At 35.5% G+C, this 21587-nt stretch overlaps 1 protein-coding gene across 1 annotated transcript in view; it reads left to right on the top strand.

The window, feature by feature from the left end:
- The window catches only part of Tbc1d8b (TBC1 domain family member 8B), a 75634-nt gene that overhangs the window by 13064 nt on the left and 40983 nt on the right, over positions 1-21587 (top strand). The window contains exons 2-7 of the mRNA XM_052171148.1: positions 648-758; positions 7050-7168; positions 8375-8600; positions 9346-9586; positions 13987-14194; positions 14992-15156. Coding sequence (XP_052027108.1) covers positions 648-758; positions 7050-7168; positions 8375-8600; positions 9346-9586; positions 13987-14194; positions 14992-15156 — 1070 coding nt within the window. The remainder of the gene's footprint in view (positions 1-647; positions 759-7049; positions 7169-8374; positions 8601-9345; positions 9587-13986; positions 14195-14991; positions 15157-21587) is intronic.

A 21587-nucleotide genomic window follows, 5' to 3' on the forward strand; every position in this document is an offset into this window, starting at 1 on the left:
CTCATCTAGTTAGTCTCAGGTACTAGTTCTGCCTCCTTGTCTAAATAATAAAAAAAAAGCCTTATTATAGAACTTTTTAAGTACCTCAAGTAAGAGAGTTGGACAATTGAGCCTCACATATTTTTATTAAATTAATCATTTTCCAAAACACCACTGATATTTATCAGTGTTGGTTTTTCCATTCCAAATATATATTCTTTTTTGTCTGTATTACGTTTGGGTAGGTGTGAGCATGTGTGTGTCTGCGCATGTGCTTGGAGAGCAGAAGACAGCCATGGATGCTGTTCCTCAGGCATCATCTACCTTTTCTCTCTTTGAATCTTGGTCTTCTATTGGTCTGGAACTCACCAAGCTGACTAATCAGTGAGCTCCAGGGACCCAACATGCCTCTGCCTCTCCAGTACTGGAATTGCAAAGCAGGTGCCATCATTACTGACATCTTTGATTTAGATTCTGGGGATTGAACTCAGGTCCCTGATTGAACTATTTCCCTATCCTTCGTGTATATATATATACTTTAAGGAAAAAAAATCTCAGTAATGACTTTGGAGTAGATTTTAAAAAAAATAGGTCCATTAATTTGACATATAAATTGATACTTATTTTATCTCTTGTAAAGTCTCTAACATTTTTTTCTCTTACAACAGGGCTGTTGGTTGGGACTCTTGATTCTGTCTTAGATTCTACTGCTAAAGTAGCTCCATTTCGCATCCTACACCAGACACCAGATTCTCAAGTGTACTTGTCAATTGCATGTGGTAAGTGTGGATGTTTAGAAAGCCCTACAGTTCAAGTAGAATCAAGATACTAAAGATAATCATTAAAACTAATAGAGCTTCACATTCCAAATTGAAGAATTAATAATTACTGAAATGAAAATACTTTTACTAATCATTTTAACTAATGAAGATTTTAATCATATTTAAATGTATATAAAACCCAAATCACCTAATATTGAATGTCAATGCACTATTGCATGTGCTTTGTATATAGTAAAATGAATATTAAACTTACTTGTACTTTGCAGTTGTTTTGAGATTTGGAAGCCAACTAAATGCAGCTATTCATTGAGAGAATTATAGGGTCTCTCTTTAAGAATGATTATAAGTTATTGGGTGATTAAAACTCCATTGATGTGAGAGACCTGAAGTATGTGGTTCAGCAGTGCAGATTCTGAGCATTTGGTGTTCCTGCTACCTGACTCCTTTTTATCAACTCTTTAATTTCTTTCCAAACTGCTGGGAAGATTGGATATCCCCTGATTAAGTATAGGCATTCATTATTTTTTTTCTTCTTTTTCTTCTAATAACTGAGGTGAGGAGAACTTGGAGTTTGTGGTGAGCCTAAAATTAAAGGTAGTTCCCTGAAAAAGTGGAAGCCTGAATATTTGAAATTTACTTTTGTTCACATACATGCAGTTTCACAAAAGCATTGTAACCTTAAAATACAGAGGAATGATTTACAAGTAGTGCTATATAATCATTCATGCTCAAATTATCCAGCTCTTTCCACAGTGTATATTAGTGGTGTGGAAAAGAAATAAGTCTTCCTAATAATACAGATCAGATTTTTTTTTAACTCACAATGACAGTTTGGTATCTTCTATAATTCCATTGTAGTATTAAACAAAACTAAAAAAATACCTCATCATTTCTAGTCTTTTAAAAATTGTATTTCTTTACATATGTATGTACGTATGTATGTATGTATGTACGTATGTATGTATGTATGTATTTTACTTTGCACACATTGTTGCTTTGCTTGCTTGCATGTCTGAGGATGTCAGATCCCCTGAAACAGGAGTTACAGGCAATTGTGAGCCACTATGTAGTTGCTGGGAATTGAACCTGGGTCCTCTGGAAGAACAACTACTGAGCCATCTCTCTAGCCCCTATTTATGGCTATTTATTTATTTATTTATTTATTAGTTCTTTTTTTTTTAATTCGATATAGTCTTTATTTACATTTCAAATGATTTCCCCTTCCCTGGATTCCCCCCTCCTCAAAAGTCCCATAAGCCCTCTTCCCTCCTTCTTTTCCCCCATTCACCCCTTCCCACTTCCCTGTTCTGGTATTGCCCTACACTGCTGTACTGAATCTGTCCAGAACCAGGGGCCACTCCTTCCTTCTTCTCAGACATCATTTGATATGTGGATTGTGTCTTGGGTATTCCAAGCTTCTAGGCTAATATCCACTTATCAGTGAGTGCATACCATGATTGATCTTTTGAGACTGGGTTACCTCACTTAGGATAATGTTCTCCAGTTCCATCCATTTGTCTAAGAATTTCATGAATTCATTGTTTCTAAATTTACCACATTTTTTGCATCCATTCCCCCGTTGAGGGATACCTGGGTTCTTTCCAGCATCTGGCTATTATAAATAGGGCTGCTATGAACATAGTAGAGCATGTATCCTTATTACATGGTGGGGAATCCTCTGGGTATATGCCCAGGAGTGGTATAGCAGGGTCTTCCGAAAGTGTCGTGCCCATTTTTCTGAGTTTCTTTTCTATTAGTTTCAGAGTGTCTGGCTTTATGTGGAGGTCCTTGATCCACTTGGAGTTGAGCTTAGTACAAGGAGATAAGAATGGATCAATTCTCATTCTTCTGCATGCTGACCTCCAATTGAACCAGCACCATTTGTTGAAAATGCTGTCATTTTTCCACTGGATGTTTTCAGCTCCTTTGTTGAAGATCAAGTGACCATAGATGTGTGGGTTCATTTCTGGATCTTCAATCCTATTCCATTGATCCACCTGCCTGTCACTGTACCAGTACCATGAAGTTTTTAACACTATTGCTCTGTAGTATTGCTTGAGGTCCGGGATACTGATTCCTTCAGAAGTTCTTTTACTGTTGAGGATAGTTTTAGCTATCCTGGGTATTTTGTTATTCCAGATGAATTTGAGAATTGCTCTTTCTAACTCTATATTTGGATTTTGATGGGGATTGCATTGAATCTATATATTGCTTTTGGCAAGATGGCCATTTTTAATATATTAATCCTGCCAATCCAGGAGCATGGAAGATTTTTCCATTTTCTGAGGTCTTCTTCAATTTCCTTCTTCAGAGACCTGAATTTCAATTGAGTCCATTGATGTTAAGAGGTATTAAGGAATAGTGATTATTACTTCCTGTCATTTTTTATGTTATTTTTATATTTGAGTGGTTATCTTCTTTTGGTTTTGATGAAAGAAGGCTACTCTCTTGCTTTTCCCAGGGTATAGTTTCCCTCCTTGTATTGGAGTTTTCCACATATTATCCTTTGTAGGGCTGAGTTTGTGGAAAGATATTGTGTAAATTTGGTTTTGTCATGGAATATCGTGGTTTCTCCATCTATGGTGATTGAGAGCTTTGCTGGGTATAGTAGTCTTGGCTGACATTTTTGTTCTCTTAGAGTCTGCATGAGATCTGCCCAGGATCTTCTAGCTTTCATGGTCTTTGGTGAGAAGTCTGGTGTAATTCTGATAGGTCTTCCTTTATGTGTTACTTGGCCTTTTTCTCTTACTGCCTTTAATATTCTTTCTTTGTTTAGTACATTTGGGGTTTTGATTATTATGTGACGGGAGGTATTTCTGTTCTAGTCCAGTCTGTTTGGAGTTCTGTAGGCTTCTTGTATATTCATGGGCATCTATCTCTCTCTTTAGGCTAGGGAAGTTTTCTTCCATAATTTTGTTGCAGGTATTTGTTGGCCCTTTAAGTTGTAAATCTTCACTCTCATCTATACCTATAATCCTTAGGTTTGGTCTTCTCATTGTGTCTTGGATTTCTTAGATGTTTTGGGTTATAAGCTTTTTGAATTTTGCATTTTCTTTGACTGTTGATTCAATGGTTTCTATGGTATCTTCGGCATCTGAGATTCTTTCTTCCATCTCTTGTATTCTGTTGTTGATATTTGCATCTATGGCCCCTGATTTCTTTCCAAGGTTTTCTATCTCCAAAGTTGTCTCCCTTTATGATTTCTTAGTTGTTTCTACTTCAGTTTTTAGATCCTGGATGGTTTTGCTCAGTTCCTTCATTTGTTTCTTTGTGTTTTCCTGTAATTCTTTAAGAGATTTTTCTCTTTCCTCTTTCATGACTTCTGCCTGTTTATTCAATTTCTCCTGCATTTTTAAAGTGTTTTTTGCGTTTCCTCTTTATTGGCTTCTATCTCTTGGCCCATATTCTCCTGAAGTTCTTTAAGTGATTTTTGTGTTTCCATTGTAAGGGCTTCTAAGTAATTCATCTTCCCCTGTATTTCTTTAAGAGATTTATTTATGTCCTTTTTGTGTTCCTCTAACAGCATCATGACCAGTGATTTTAAATTCAAATCTTGTTTTTCTGGTGTTTGGGGGTATCCAGGACTTGCTGTTATTGGAGAATTGGGTTCAGATGCTGCCATATTACCTTGATTTCTGTTAGTAACGTTCCTACATTTGCCTTTTGCCATCTGGTTATCTCTGGCATTAGTTGGTCTTGTTATAACTGGCTGGTGTTTGAACCTCCTGTGAGCCTGTAAGGCTATTTCCGCACTGATGGATGACTGGGTTCCCCCTGGCACAGATTGCTGATGTGCTGTCCTCCTCTTGGGTGCCCTTGGAGCCCTGTTGTGTCTTGCCCCAAGAAATGCTATACTCGGGTTGTCTCTGTGAACCTGGTGCTGCCTGTCTGCTCTGTCAGGGATCAAAGATGGCGGATGCTGCAGGGGACCTTTTCCAAGTGCTGATCACTCTGCAGGGCAAATGACCCTGGACAGAGTTGGCACATAAATGGCCTGCAGAGCTGCCCAGGCCCTGGGTGCAAAAGCAAAGGCCTAACAGGCTGATACCCATGCGATGTTAGCCTCAGGCTATGTCTGCATACTTGGAGCTGTCTGTTAGATCTCTCTGGCTTCCGGGATCCAAGATGGTGGAGCGCCCCTCCAAGTGCCAGGCAGTTTGCAGGGCAAACAACCCTCGACAGGGTTGGTCCTCAGATGGCCCTCAGAGATGCCCAGGCCCTGGGTGCATTCAAAAGCCTGATAGGCTGAGACCCAAGCAATTTTAGCCTCGGGCTATGTCTGCTTACCTGGGGCAGTCTGTTAGATCTCTCTGGTGTCCGGGAGCCAAGATGGCGGAGCACCCCTCATTTATGGCCTTTTAAATAGTGGATGATTGATTCTTTTTTTTCCAAAGAGTATGTTTTTGAAAAAATACACATAAATTTGTAGATGGTTCATATTTGTGAAAATATAGCATACAACTACATTATTAGGATGTGTGGCTTTTAAAGACATTTTCTAAATTTCCTTTAGTCTTGCTGCTGAGTCTTTTTTCTTGGTCTTTTTTAATTAGATTCCCTCAGAACTAAATGCAGATAAGATTAAGACAATTTTGTAATTTTAGCTGGTTGGCCAAAATTGTTTTAAAGGAATGTCCTTTCCATTCTAAAAGAGGTAAAGGTGACTGTTCTTGCAAATGAAGCTGATTACATAAATTTAGTTTGTATTCATAACATGAATAAAAGTCTAGCTGGATTATGGAAAATAAACAATTTTTCAGTCTCAATAAAATTTTACTGTGATCCTCTACATATATCATGGGAAAATTCTATATGGTTTAGATTATTCGTTTTGAGATCTGTATAATCCATATCTCTAGGAAGATTCTTTTTATTTAGGAATTTTTTTTGCTCCACTATGTCCATAGCTGCCTTATTTATAATAGCCAGAAGCTGGAAAGAACCCAGATATCCCTCAGTGGAGGAATGGATACAGAAAATGTGGTATATAAACACAATGGAGTACTATTCAGCAATTAAAAACAATGAATTCATGAATTTTTTAGGCAAATGGATGGAACTGGAAAATACCATCCTAAGCGAGGTAACGCAATCACAAAAGAATACACATGGAATGCAGTCATTGATAAGTGGATATTAATTAGCCCTGATGCTCTGAATACTGAAGATACAATTAGCATATCAAATGATTTCCATGAAGAAGGAAGAAGAGGGCCCTAATCCTGGAAAGGCTTGATCCAGCATTGTAGGGGAGTACCAGGACAGAGAAAAGGGAAAGATAGGAGAATGGATGGAGAGGACTTATGGGACATATGGGGGGACTGGGAATGGGGAAGGCTTATAGAATGTAAACAAAGAATATAGAAAATAAATAAAATTTTAAAAAGATATATTCTTTATTTACATTTTGAATGTTATATCTTTTCCTGATTCCTCCCCATCCCCCTACCCCACCCCCACCCCCACAAATCCCATAAGCTGTCTCCCCTTCCCCAATCAACCCTCCCCTGCTTCCCTGTCCTGGTATTCCTCTACACAATGGCATCAAGTCTTTCTAGGAAGATACTTAATGATACTGAGTAATGGGAAGAGTTGGTATTGATAATGAAACTTTCTACAAGTAAAATCAAACCTATAAATAATAATATTTAACATGATCTTTGGTAAGACAACTATCACTGATGCAGTAGGTCTTAGGGTTTACTATTACCACATGGTTCCTGACTTCTATTATGAAAATCCTGTAACTTTGTTAGGTTTTTAAATGAATGGTCTGGTTGTTACCAAAGATTTATGTTTTGTGACTATAGTAAAAAGTCCTCATTTATACAGCAGTATGAAGCACTGTCACGTGCTTGCTGTTATAAGCCATGGAGAATTTAGACATAATGCTAGTAGTTGTATTTTAGGACCAAGTGGTAAAATGTGTGTGTGTGTATGTGTGTGTGTGTGTGTGTGTGTGTGGTCTGTTCTGTGTGTTTACATGTTTTTTAAGGTAATGATTACTTTGTAGGTACTAATTACTGTTCAGAATTTTTTTTATATTTTCTCATACACTATAATCACCTTTTCCCATTTCATTAAATACCGCAGTTTTTCATTTATAATAACTATAGCTCTACTGTTCATGCTATATACTCAGATAGAACAGAGAATAAATGTACTATCTTTGCTTTTATATAGCCATAATTTGTGAAAGTAACAGATTTCTTCTTAAACTAAATTTAAGTATCAAGAAGTTTATTAAGGAGTTTTTCTTGAATCTTTCTTTTCTATATTATAAATCAGGAGCCAACAGAGAAGAAATAACAAAACATTGGGACTGGTTGGAACAAAATATCATGAAGACTCTATCTGTATTTGATTCAAATGAAGATATTACTAATTTTGTACAAGGCAAAATAAGAGTAAGTGGGATGGATGAATACATAAAGAAGATGTATATATTCACAGAGGAGTTTATTCCCCATAAAGAAATTAGATCATTTGCGGAATATGTATAGAATTGAAAATAATTTTGTTAAGCAAAGTAATCTAGATTCAAAGTCAAGTATCCCATATTTCCTTCATATACAGAATTTAAATTACACACACATACACACACATAGAGGCACACACAGAGGGATGCACACGTGGGCGCGCGCACACACACACACACACACACACATACACATACATATACACATACTCAAAGTGAAGGACAAGTCTACACGGAGGAAGGAAGGGAACTAATGGGAACACAGAGAGAAATGGAAATAAAATGAAAGACAAATAGTGCATATTTCTCTCATACACAGATTTAAATGTATATTAATATCCAGATTGTAGGAGGAGAAATTGTTACATGTTTCTCATGCACAATATAAATACATATTAAAATTTATACACACACACACACAAAACATTGAAATTAAACGTAAGAAGGGATTTTTAGGAGTTCAGTAGTGGGGGACAAGAGAGGCCTATGGACATGAATGATGAGCAAAGTACAGTGATACAAATGTGTGGAAATGTCATAGTGAAACCCAGTATTTTATATCTTTTTTAAATAGTAAGAATTTATGGATATCAAGTTACCTTCCGTTTCCTCATTGCTTAGACAGTTGGTATGAGTTCTGTAAGGGCCCCATATAAAATGTGCATGATTCCAAAAACAGAAAGTGTATGGATGTATTCTCTGACTGGAGAACTAAAATCTTCAACCCTCTTACATAAAGATTGGAAGTGACATGCAAGGTCATCCATTTGCTGGTACTTTTTTCAGAAGCACATGCATGAACACCAGGATGAGTGTTTCAGAAAATTGTAAAATGGCTCGGTTTCAGTGCCCTTGTAAATATTCCTGTTGGTATTTTCATTTTATTATATCTTAAATTGGATTGTGAACAAAGCTTTTGTTCATTCAGATGATGTTTGATACCTACATTTGTGATATTTTCTTATGAAGAAAAAAATACTAATACAAAACTCACAATGTGCTCATCTCTTTCCTAAGAGAAGTGTGCATATTCATATTAGGTCCATTTGATCAACTATACTTAAAACTAAATATGAAAAAGATTTTTGTTGATAGGTGATGGTAAGTTTTCAGAAGATATTTTTTTCTCTTCTAGGGACTAATTGCTGAAGAGGGAAAACATTCTTTTGCTAAAGAAGATGATCCTGAGAAATTTCGAGAAGCCCTTTTGAAATTTGAAAAATCTTTTGGTTTACCAGAGCAGGAAAAACTAGTAACTTATTATTCCTGCAGTTATTGGAAAGGACGGGTTCCTTGTCAGGGTTGGCTCTATCTAAGTACCAACTTTCTGAGTTTCTATTCTTTCTTGCTAGGATCAGAAAGTAAGTGTTTATTGTTTATCATGGGTTTTGATTTTGTGACTGTCCTTTCAACTCAGTGGTGTTAGGTTGTCAATATAGTAATGGGATTGATATTAAAAGTAATTAAATTATACACATATCAAAAAGGTTTCAACCACAGAAAGAATCCCTTTAAGGCTATTTATGTAACACAGGGAACAATTAAAATGTGTATAGAAAAATCTTTGACATTGTGATTAGCGGATAAATTTTAAAAGATATGCATGTAGTATCTTATAGAAGTTAGCTACCTACTGGCTTTAATGTGTGTTTTAATTTTTGTCTTAAACATAGAACATAAACTAATAGCTATTGTATCTCATGAGTTACATCTTATTTTGCAGCCACAAAGAATCAAATGCTACTACTTGTAACATATGTATAGCTTTTATATCAATGATTGTATAATTTAATAATTATATATAAAGAAAGATTTAAACATCAAAATCATTTTCTAATTCTTTAAAATGATATCTGTTCCAAGTATTGGATATATAGCTCAGTAGTAGAACACATGTGTGGTATGCATATACATTGGGTTTAATCCCTATAATATTCAAAAAACATAAAAACAAGACCATATATCTATTTTTAGAGTCACCGACTATATATATTTATGACACTGATTCAAAAAATACTGTGGCATTTTGCCGGCGGTCATGATAGAGTAACTGAATTATAAACATAAATCAATATTGAGAATTTAATCACACTTACTTATTTGCAGTTAAACTCATTATCTCCTGGGATGCAATCTCAAAACTTGAAAAGACATCAACTGTTATACTAACAGAGAGCATTCACGTATGTTCTCAAGGAGAGAATCACTATTTTTCAATGTTTTTGCACATTAATGAGACATACCTTCTTATGGAACAACTGGCAAACTATGCCATAAAGAGACTTTTTGATAAGGAAACATTTGATAATGACCCAGTCCTTGATGATCCTCTGCAGATTACCAAAAGGTATTCAATTATTAATATTTACTTCTCTCTTTCATTTATTATTTTAGAGGTTATGGGGGAGTCATGCATTCCAAGGCATGAGTAGAGAGGTCAAAGGATAGCTTGCAAAAGTCAGTTTTTTCTTTCCATTGTATGTTGATTCTGGCAACTCAGGCTTGGAAGCAATCACCTTTAGCCTGTGAGACATGTCACTGGCCCCAGTGTTTACATTTTAAAGTATTTCTGGCTATAAGAATCATAAAACTGATTAACATTAAAAGTTAACTGTTCTTTATTATATGATTATTTTGCTCTGGGGCTGATCATTGATGTATATATTTGTAAGCTTATTTGAACTCTTCCTCCATGAAATTTTATTCTAAGAGATAATAGAAGTTAGGTTTTGAAATTATTTTTTAACTTAAATAGGATTCCTATTAGAGTATGTCTTAGGATTTCTGTTGCTGCAATGACACACCATGATTAAAGAAACTTGGGGAGAAAAGGGTTTATTTGACTTACACTTCCATATTCACTGGTCATCATCAAAGGATGTGAGGACAGAACCTCTCCAACAAGGCAGGAACCTGGAGGCAGCAGCTGATGCAGAGATCTTTGAGGAAAGCTGCTTACTGGCTTGCTCCCCAATGCTTGCTCAGCCTGCTTCCTTAGAGCACCCAAGACTACCTGCTAATATATGGTACCACCCACAATGGACTAGGCTCTCTCCCATCAACCACCAGTTAAGAAAATGCCTTACAGGCTTACATACAGCCCAGTCTTTTTTTTTTTTTTTTTTTTTTTTTTTTAAGATTTATTTACTTATTGTATGTGAGTGCTCTGTCACTTTTTCAGACACACCAGAAGAGGGTGTCAGATCCAGTTACAGATGGTTGGGAGCCACCATGTGGTTGCTGGGAATTGAACTCATGACCTCTGGATGAGCAGTCAGTGCCCTTAACTACTGAGCCATCTCTCCAGCCCCATACAGCCCAGTCTTATGGGATTTTTTTTCAGTTGAGGCCCAATCTTCTCTGATGACTCAGCTTGTGTCAAGTTGACATAAAAGTAGCCAGCACAGAGTAGTTTCAAAAATGCAGACATTTTAATGTGTTTAGGTAACTCCAAATTTGTCTATTTGTAGTCTAGATCACTTTAATTCTAGAGTAGTTAAACATATTGTTTATTTTTTCTATAAATTTAATGATACTCTAACATGTTTTATGTAGAGACAGGTTAATTGAACCAGTGGAGCATAGGCTTTAGTTTGAGAAAGGAGAAATCTCTCGAAGTTATCATTATGCAGGGCTTCTTCCCCTCTGACATTCTACCTTTGTGGACCCTTATTAGGAAGGAGCAAAATGTGTGGTGGTTAAATATAAAAGAATGACCTAAGTACTAATCATTATTAGTGCCTAAATCAGAAGTATCTGATTAGGTGGGAATGGGGACATGTATACATAATTCTGGCTCTTGGAAGGCTGAGGCAGGAGGATCACTAACTAATTCTAGTCCAGTCTGGCCTACACAAGGAGACCATGTCTTCAGGGAAGAAAAAAAAACAATATCTGACTGATCGTTGTTCATCGTTATATTCAGTTTGCTGAAACTGAACAGAGCCTTTCATTCTGCTCAACACTTAAACAGTTGACTGAAAGGAACTTGCCAGTGGGGAGGAGGAAAGGGAAGGATCCAGAAATAACTAGTGCAAGCTGCTTTTGGCAAGGAAGATGAGGATATAGACTGGGAAAGTTTCAAAGAGGCCTAATCCAGAGTCCTGTGGATAGACTAGAAGAAGGAATATGGAGGCTTGGTGCATACTACCTAGCCCTAATCAGGTTTCACATGGTTCTTAAACTTCCTAAAATTCAGATGTATAAAGGTTATATTGAGAGTCTGCTTTTCTAGAAATTAGAATGAGGTGACTTTGCACTTTATTACCAAAGTTACATCTCTGTATGATTTCTGAATGGAACTATTTCATTAAGAATTTAAAACTCAGAGATGGCTCAGAAAGTAAGAGCACTGTCTGCCCTGGCAGAGGACCAGGGTTTGATTCCCAGCAGCCATACAGTGCTTAACAGCTTCCTGTAACTCCTGTTCCAGGGGTTGGACATGCCCTGGCCTCCTCAAACACCTGCATGCACATGGTCCACATAAGCTCATACATTCACATAAATAAAAGGAATTTAAAAATTCACTTCATATTACATTATTGCTGGCATTTGTTTCTATTACAAGTAAATAATCACTGCTGAGAAAGGGAGGATTAGTCTTATCCAGGGCTGAGCCCCTAATTGGTTACCTAATACCAAGTGGCCAGCCCTAAAATCGTGTATACAAGAGACACTAAACAGACTTAGTAAGTTGTATTTATGTATTTATCCATACATATATCCATACATTCATATAAACATATACATAATAATTAAAGAAAAAGAAACTATGAATTTGAGAGGGTGAAAGGGGTGGGAAGGTTTGGGGTTGGAAGGAGAAGTGATATAATGTTTTAATTAAATATAAAACTTTCGGGCTGGAGAGATGGCTCAATGGTTAAGAGCACTGGCTACTCTTACAAAAGACCTGGGTTCAGTTTCCAGCACACACATAATGGCTTACAATCATCTAGAACTCCAGTCCCAGGAGATCCAACACCCTCTTCTGACCTCTTCAGGTACTACATGCATATGGTGTGCTTGCTGATGCAAATGCAGACCAAAAAAAAATGTACACAAAAGTAGATAAAGGAAAAAAATCTAAAATTTAAAAAAAATATAATTTGTCCCTTAAAATAGGATGTAAGAGATCTTGTTTCAGTGAGTTTATCCATTGCTAAATCTTTATTTAAATGAGATATAGTAAATTTTGTCTTTATATTTTTGACTGAGAATATTAAAAGTTATGTATGCCTAAATCATTTCTCTAGTAAGTTAAGAATAACTTACTAGGACAGACTTTAGAGCACATTTTTAAATGGGAACTTTCATGCCTATGTTTGCTTTATAAATATGTACTCTATAATGTAAACAATCTGGAAGCCCTATTGCAGACATTTAGTATATATCCATTCATGTGTTTTATCCCAGAAAAATTTAAATGTCAGCAAAATTAGAGCTTAACACAACATACTTCTTTTTATTTTGTAGTAATATGCCACAGAATTTTTTTTTCTATTCGCACGAATGGGCTGTGATTAGTCATTCATTTAATTATGAAATAACCCATCAAATTGCAACTTAAATAGAGTAAAAATGTACATGGGTTTCTGGCTATATATATATCAGGATTATTTTGCCAGACACGATGACGTACTACATTTTCCAACTGTTGCTGCAGGAAGGATGAATTTAGTTTCAATTTTGTTGGCTTTGAGTTAGAACTTGCATAATTTCCTTACTACCCCAGATGGCATTGCTGCTTAGCGCAAGGTATTTAGTGCCCCTAGAAAAATCATGCTATTTAGAGCAACAGCTTTGTATTTATATATTTATCTGTCAGTTTCCAAGATTCATCTGTTTATCAACTCTAGTTCTCTGCCCAGCATGGTGCAAGCAGTGTTGTTTTGTTCTGCTCCAACTTTGGACGCTTTTAAACAATCATGTAAATTTTTGCTTAACTGAATCTTGATATTCTGCTTTATTTTTTTATTGGATATTTTCTTTTTTTAAAATTTATTTATTTTTTATTGAATATCATCTTCATTTACATTGCCAATAGTAAAACCTTTCCCAATATCCCCCCTCCGCTAAGACTCCCAACCCCTCCCCCTCCTCCTTCCCTCTGCCTCAATGTATATGCCTCTCCACCCAACACACTTACTCCTCCCCCCTCGGTTTCCCTTTGTTGGGGCCTCTGTTGAGCCTTCACCTGACCAAGGACCAGTCCTCCCACTGATGCCAAACAAGGCCTTCCTCTGCCACATTTTTGGCTGGAACCATGTGTGCCCCTTGGTTGATGGTTTAGTCCCTGGGAGTCTTGTGTTCTTCTTTAAACTTTAATGCTACCAATTTTCATTATTTAATTTTGTTTTATTTGTATTGCTGCTTGTTTATCTAATAATCAAATATGCAATTATTGTATTCTAAGGTTGGGTTTAGCCATAGGAACATATTATTAATGTATTATAATACTAGTCCTCCAGAATAATCACTTCTAACACATCATGTTGAGACCTATATTATCCCTAACTTTGTGTATCCTAATCTGTGAATAAAATGAGATTGGAATAAAACAATAAATGAAATTTATCAGGAATCTACGTGTTATTTTTCCATTTAAGAATTCATGGAAGAGCATACCACTTAATGTTTCATTTTTTCTGCTTTAGAGTTTATATAGCTTAAATACTATTGGTATATTCATACTGTAGAATTTATCTCTTGAGCCTCTCCCTCCTTTTTTTTTTTTTTTCTTTTCTGCAGAGGTTTGGAATATCGAGCCCACAGTGAGCAATTCAAAGCCTTTTTTAGGCTACCCAAAGAAGAGACTTTGAAAGAAGTACATGAATGTTTCTTATGGGTACCATTCAGCCACTTCAGTACTCATGGAAAAATGTGCATTTCAGAAAACTATATTTGCTTTGCAAGCCAGGATGGGAATCTATGTAGTGTAATCATTCCATTACGAGAGGTAATATAAATTTGAGTACATTTAAGTTTTTAATTTATAGAACATCCTATAATTCTGTGAATTAGTAAAAGGCTCAGGAAATGTATAGTTTTAGCTATTTAAATAATCATTTGAGTACAAAATTACTCTTCAGGTTAAAAATACTATCTTACGGGATATTTTTAAATTCCTTTTAGAAAAGCTTTGAAAAAAGTGGGGAGTTTTTAAAGCAGATAAAAAGGTTTAGGGCAGTGGTTCTCAACCTTCCTAATGCTGTGACCCTTTAATACAGTTTTTCATGTTATGGTAACCCCTAACCATAAATTTATTTCATTGGCACTACATATCTGCAATTTTGCTACTCTTGTGAATTATAATTTAAATATCTGATATGCAGGATCTCTGATATGGCCCTCAAAGGGGTCACAACTCGCAGGTTGATAGGTGATGATTTAGGGTCACACAAAATAATTTTGATCATTCTGACCCTTAAGGTATGATTACCAAAGTTTAGATTGTCATATTTGATGTATTTGATCATCAGGAATAGAATTGGTAACTTTCATGTCAGTCAAAACTTAGTATTCATCACTGAATGTTTTGTTTGAATTGATAAGTTTAAAGGCCATGTTAATTTAGCTTTTTCCTTGAAAAGTAAAGTAACTTGAACTGAGGAGTTGTGAATCATCATTAGCATAATTCGTATTCACTAATCTCTTAGTAAGTCATACCACAGACCAAACTTTCAACCAAGCACATATCTGAATATCAGCCCTAGGAGAAAGTGTGATTGACTTCTTTATCTTTTTACTCCCCAGGTCTTAGCTGTAGATAAAACTGATGACTCCAACAGATCGGTCATCATTAGCATCAAAGGAAAAACAGCTTTTCGCTTCAGTGAGGTTAAAGACTTTGAGCAACTGGTGGCAAAACTCAGGCTCAAGTGCCGGGCAGCTTCAACTCAAGATGATGTTAGCACAGAGGTAATTTCTATAGCAATCACATAGTTTTGAAGAAAAACTTTGTCTTTAGAATAGTTTGGTATTCCAAAAGGAACCCATGGCAATTTTCCTGTTGATATCTGTCTTATTGTAAAAGCCTAAGTCTAAAGAAATTATATACTCTATATTATATGTAAAGTAAAAATTAAGGACTTCAATGTGTTTAGGAACTAATACATTAAGAAATACTATAATTTGATGTTCTACTTTATTTGCTGTGTTTCAATAAACATAAGTTATATGTTCATACAACTTGACTTTTTAAGTCAATCTATATTTGAGAACTTAATAAGACCTTAATTATTCTCTTTTATTGGGGCTGGAAACAAGGCTCAGTGGTTAAGAGTACTGACTACTCTTACAGTAGCTCTTGATCTCAGCATCTGCATTTGGCAGCTCACAACCACCCATCATCCCAGTTCCAGTGGATCTGACCCCCTCTTCTGGCCTGTATGAACATGCAGCACATATATACCATGCAGGCAAAACACACATACACATAAAATAAAATAAAAAAGAATTAAAACTTTTCTTTTTATTGCCATAGAGATAGTGATTTTAAACCAGATGAAATATTTTAATACCTAATTTTTCAACTTTATTAATATAATTTGGTCCCAGACAAAACAGTGGTGTAGGCATTTATTAGGAAAATATTAGGGGAGGGGATGATGAGATGGCTTGGCATGTAAAGCCCTGCTTGCCACACAAGCCCTGCAACCTAAATTTGATTTCTAGAACCAAGCAAGGATGAAAGAAGAAAATAAGTCCACAGAGTTGTGTCCTATGATTTCTGTACACACATACCTGTATACATACAAAGTGTAGCAATAATAATTTTAAGTTTTAAATATACACAATGATTTTGCTGAAAATTTTAACTTATAAAAATGTTAGAGATAATAAATACTCTGAACGAAGAGTAGTTAGAAACCTGGTTTTTATTTTTAGTATATTTTTTAAGAAAATGTAGACAGATTGACAGATTGAATTCAAATGAATTTTCAACTCTGAATCCAGGAGTGTTATATTTTTACATATTTATAAAATGTACCAAATTTAACCATTTATTTTTAATTAAAGATTCACAGGTAAATAATCAACATTAACTTTGCTGGTTACATTATTTTATTTAGATTGACATATAGAACCGTTTATCACAGGAGAATGAAGACTAAATGATATGCGAATTCATTTATAATACAGTATTGGTAGACTAAGTCTTCCCCTTCAATAAACTTCAGTATTGTAATAAATGTGTGTCATCTGAGTCCCAGATTTATATAGGCCATGAAGAATTTTTCTTGCCCATATTTGCTGTCACAAATTTTTTTAGAATATTTTTAGCCAGAATATTCTTTAGCCAAATGCAAGGACACAAATAAAATTTAACCAGTCTTGATAATTACTCTCTTACTAGTCCCATATTCCTGCTTATAGCTAATCTGCCCTACCCTTTTCCTATATCTCAGGTTTAGTCTATGTTAGATCCAGTGTTTATTCTGAGTATCCTTCACTTTCCTTTCATTTCCCACTAGAAATTTTCTTGGACACTTCACATGTCTCTGGTAGATGAGTGTCCTTCATTGTCAAGGAAAGATTTTGTTTTAAATGTTCATTTCTAGATGCATTAAAATGCTAAGGATTTCTAGTTGTTCTTTCCTATTTCAGAGGCTTTAATATAGGGATATTTACAATATACTAATCAGGGTAAGAGCTTGCATGGAAATATGATTTTTTTAATTCTTGTGTTTTATTTTGACTGATTTTAAGTGTGTGTGAGGTGTGTGTGAGAGATGGGGGAGGGGATCATGTAGCTGTCAGTATAAAATGACTTCTGGGAGTCACTTCTTTGCTTCCACCATATGGGTCCTGGTGATGGAACTCCGGCTAGCAGCAGACTCCTTTACCTGTTAAGCCATTTCACTGGCTCATAACTGAAGATTTTCATCTTAGCAATGGTGAATAATTTTGGCCCATTTTAGTATTATCTGTATATACCTTGCTATTTATGTAGGACATCATAAAAAGTAATGAAGAGAAACCTTTCTAAAACAAGAGCTAGGGGATAGAGACACAACTCAATGGTAGACCACTTATTTATCATGGCTAATGTCCAGTATTAATTGCCTAGCATTAAAAAAAAGGCATTGCATTTGATTTCTAAATAACAGAAGTTGTCACTCCATTCTTTTATAGCTGTAATCAACTTATCTGAACAATGAGAAAAGTGATTATGTAATTTTAACAAACCCAGTGACTTTTACTATAACACTTTTTAAATCTAAATCTCAGAGTCTAAATCAACACGTTTAAATCTGAGCACAGAAAGGACTTCAGGATGTTTTTCCCATGTCAAAGGACCTGTGAGGACATAAAAATATTTTACAAAGGACAAACAGTTCCAGAAGTAAATGAGATTATGCATAAAAACCAGCTCTGTCCAAATTTTAACTAGGTATCAATTACCGTGTTCTACAGTTTAATAAGTTACACTAAAACATGGGCACATGAACAGGTTTCATAAAATCCTGACCAACTGTTTTTTGATGTGTATAATAAAAAAAATAGTACTTGATAAAATCTGAAGCTACTAAGTATGGGAACGTTGGGCTCTTTTAGTTTAGCATGAGGCAAAGTGGTTCCAAAGACTAGAAAGAACTATCAGAGATCCATTTATTTTAAATTGCATTATAAATGAATCTAAGACAGTGTTTCTCCACCTGTGGGTCTTCACTGCTTTGGGGATTGAATGACCCGTTCACAGGGGTCATCTAAGATCCCTGGAAGAAACATACTTACATTACAATTCGTAACAGTAGCAAAAATTACATTTATGATGTAGCAATGCAAATAATGTTATGGTTGGGGTCCCTACAATGTGAGGAACTATTAAAGGGTCACAGCGTTAAGAAGGTTGAGAACCACTGCTATAGAATGTCAAGAAAATAGAGCTAGATTTATGCTTTAACATGTTTAGATAGGCAAGTATTTTCTACAGATTATCAAAGCATATGTAATTAGTTCTTGGGTTTTTTTCTGAATTTGTACATTTTTAATTGTAAGTAGTGAGTTCTGGGAGCACGTGTTCTACTTGACATAATGATGTTGCCTAATGCTAGAATTGCAAATAAAAGCTGATGGAGCCAGGACCTGTAACCCCAGCTCCCTGGGAGGCTGAGGCAGAAAGATTACACGTTTAAGCACAGCCTAAGTAACTAAGGGAGACTGTTTAAGAATTAAAAAATAAAAAGGGTTGGAGATAGGGTTCAGTTTTACTTTTGTATAGCATGCTTATATCCATGGATTCTATCCATATTTAAAACAAAGAAGCAAAGGAAGTTATTTTTAGTCAAGGACATTTTTATTTTATTAGTAGTATATCTTATTATTTGAGTACTTTACATATGCATACAGTATATTTTGATATTCTCACTGTTACTTCTCCTTCTTACTCCTCCCAAATCATCTCCCAGCTTAATGATTGCTCTTTTTTTAAACAACCTTCCTAATCCAATTTGTGCTGCTCATATGTGCAGAGATGTGGAGTTGTCAGCTATACATAGGACCCATACCAATGGCCACACTCTTAAAGAAAGATGACTCTCGTTCCCTCAGAAACCATCAATTTTCCATAGCTCTTCAGCTAGAGGTGGGGTATTGTGAGCCTCTCCCTGATTTCATGCTAGAATGCTGACCAGCTTGATGTTACTCCAGCCTTGTGCAGCAGCTACCTACAGATGCTGTGAGTTCCGTGGCACTGAGTGCTTCTGTCATGCCTAGAAGCCACTTTCACCTGCATCCTTCCATAACCTCTGGCTCTTAAGACCATTCTTCTTCCTCTTCTAAGATTTCTCCTGAGCCATGGGGAGAAGGTATATGATATTTATGTCTCATTTACACACACACACACACACACACACACACACACACGTACACACACACACAGACACCTGATACACACATACTCATACACTTTCCTACCATGCACATACACTAAATAAATGAAAATTCTTAAAGATAAGAAGAGTATTTTCTGTAACTACAATTACAAATAGGAATCGTAGCTCTTGGGGGAGGGGAAGCAGATTTATTTCTGAGTAAGGAAACCAGAAATTTTGTTAGAAAGAAAATTAGCAATCTATTTTACGTTATGGAGATGAATGGGCTGCCATTTACAATAAGCTTCTTGTATTTGAAAGAAGTCTTTCTTTGTACATTTTGTCTTAATTTTTTATTTTACAGCTGAACTCTAACTCTCAATCACTATTGATTGTGCTGTTTGTAAGATATTTTAAGTCTATTGCTTTATAGAAAGGTTATACACAAAGAAATATTAACCTTTGCCCTATGTTTCCTTCTCTGTTAAAGACATATTCTATTTCTAAAATCAGTGCTTGATACAGAAAAGGAAGAAAAGGGATAAGGCAGGTTTAAGTGTACTTGCCGCAAAATAACCTGGGTTACTTTCTAAATGGGAGTGGATTTTGTTCTGGCCACAAAATGTATTGAGTGCCAAGTTTATTTCTTGCATAATTGTGAGCACCTAAATCAGTGCCACTTAGAAGTGGTATAGCCATGAAGTAAAAGTCAAGGGAGAAAAAAAACCAGAATTGACAAGAATTACGCTTTGTTGCTTAAATAGTGTAGTTCACTGCACACTTTGAATGATTCAAATACTCAGTTGTTTCAAGCCACCGTCAGTATAGGTGAATGTGATTTTATGAACACTTCAGAGGCAGTTACAACGAGGATACATGCCATTACTCCTGTAAATTTATATTTAGGGTTTTGTCATGAGCTTTCTTTGTCTTCCTCTAAAATATTTTTCTGATAGTTTGAGTATATTATCAATAGTTAGTTGCTGCCTTGGTCATATAGTTGTGTATTACTTGAGATTCAACCTGCAAACATCAACTTTTCTATCTATATTTACAAAAAAGTACTATTCAGCCATTAGAAACAATGAATTTATGAAATTCTTAGGCAAATGGATGGAGCTAGAGAACATCATACTAAGTGAGGTAACCCAGTCTCAAAAGATCAATCATGGTATGCACTCACTAATAAGTGGATATTAGCCTGGAAAACTGGAATACCCAAAACATAATCCACACATCAAATGAGGTACAAGAAGAAAGGAGGAGTGGCCCCTGGTTCTGGAAAGACTCAGTGAAGCAATATAGGGCAAAACCGGAACAGAGAAGTGGGAAGGGATAGGTGGGAGAACAGGGGGAGGGAAGGGGGCTTATGTGACTTTCGGGGAGTGGGGGACCAGAAAAGGGGAAATCATTTGAAATGTAAATAAAAAAAATATATCGAATAATAAAAAAAAAGAAAGCCTGAGAAGACAAAAAAAAAAAAAAAAAAAAAAAAAAGAACGAAAGAAAAAAGAAAGTGTTACTTTCCATCTGCCTCAGCTCTGGGCATTATCTTTATCTTTCTTGAGCTGGGAAAATTTAAGGGGTTCAATGAGTTTTCTTTTAAATCACTTACGATCTCTGAGATAGTTAATTTTTAGAAGCTGGGTAAATGATGTTATAAAAGTAAAAACAGAGGTAATAAAAATCACATGGGAATGCAAATAACTTAGGAAAGATGAATCAATACTGAATACTGGGTGTGATGGTGCATGACTCAGTCTCTTGGCTAGTACTCAAGAGACTGAGGCAGGAGGATCTTGATTCCCAGGCCTGCTTGAACTGTAAAACTCTGTCTCAAAAACAAAAGTAAAAGAAGCAAGTAAACTATTAGAAAACCGAATTTTAATACTATACAACTATAATACACACCATGGTGATCAAAGCATTAGCATTGACATATATGAATGTAATTGAATAGTGTAGAAAGAAACCTCAACATTAGCAATCTATTGATTTCCAACAAGCACAGAAGTTAATTCAGTAAGGGTAAAAGTCTTTTCAACAACTGGCTCTAGGAGATAGCTGACCATATACAAAGAGTGTACTTGGACTCTTTCTTTAAAGTACTTATAAAATTATGTCAAAATGAATCAAAGAACAAAACTGTAAGCCTAAAACTTCATAAATCATAGAATAAGTGTAGCAGTAAGGCTTTATGCCTTTCAATTGAGGACAGAATCAAATAGGTATTTCTCTAAACGAGATAATGAAATAACAAATAACCACATGAAAAGATTTTCTCTATTGTTTGTTGCTAGGGAAATTCATCTCAAAACCATAATAGGGCATTATCCATTCATACCCGCTAGCCTAGCTATTATTTAAAAAGTTGATAATAATGGGTGAAGATGAATAAAGAGCTTGAAAAGCCCATAGACTGCTGCTGGGAATGTTAAGTGTTGTGCTGCATTGGATACATTTGGATAGTTCCTCAAAATGTTGAACATAGATTTACCGCATGCCTAGTAATTCTACATACATATTAGCCCA

Source organism: Apodemus sylvaticus, chromosome X (assembly GCF_947179515.1).
Source record: "Apodemus sylvaticus chromosome X, mApoSyl1.1, whole genome shotgun sequence".
Lineage (NCBI taxonomy): Eukaryota > Metazoa > Chordata > Mammalia > Rodentia > Muridae > Apodemus > Apodemus sylvaticus.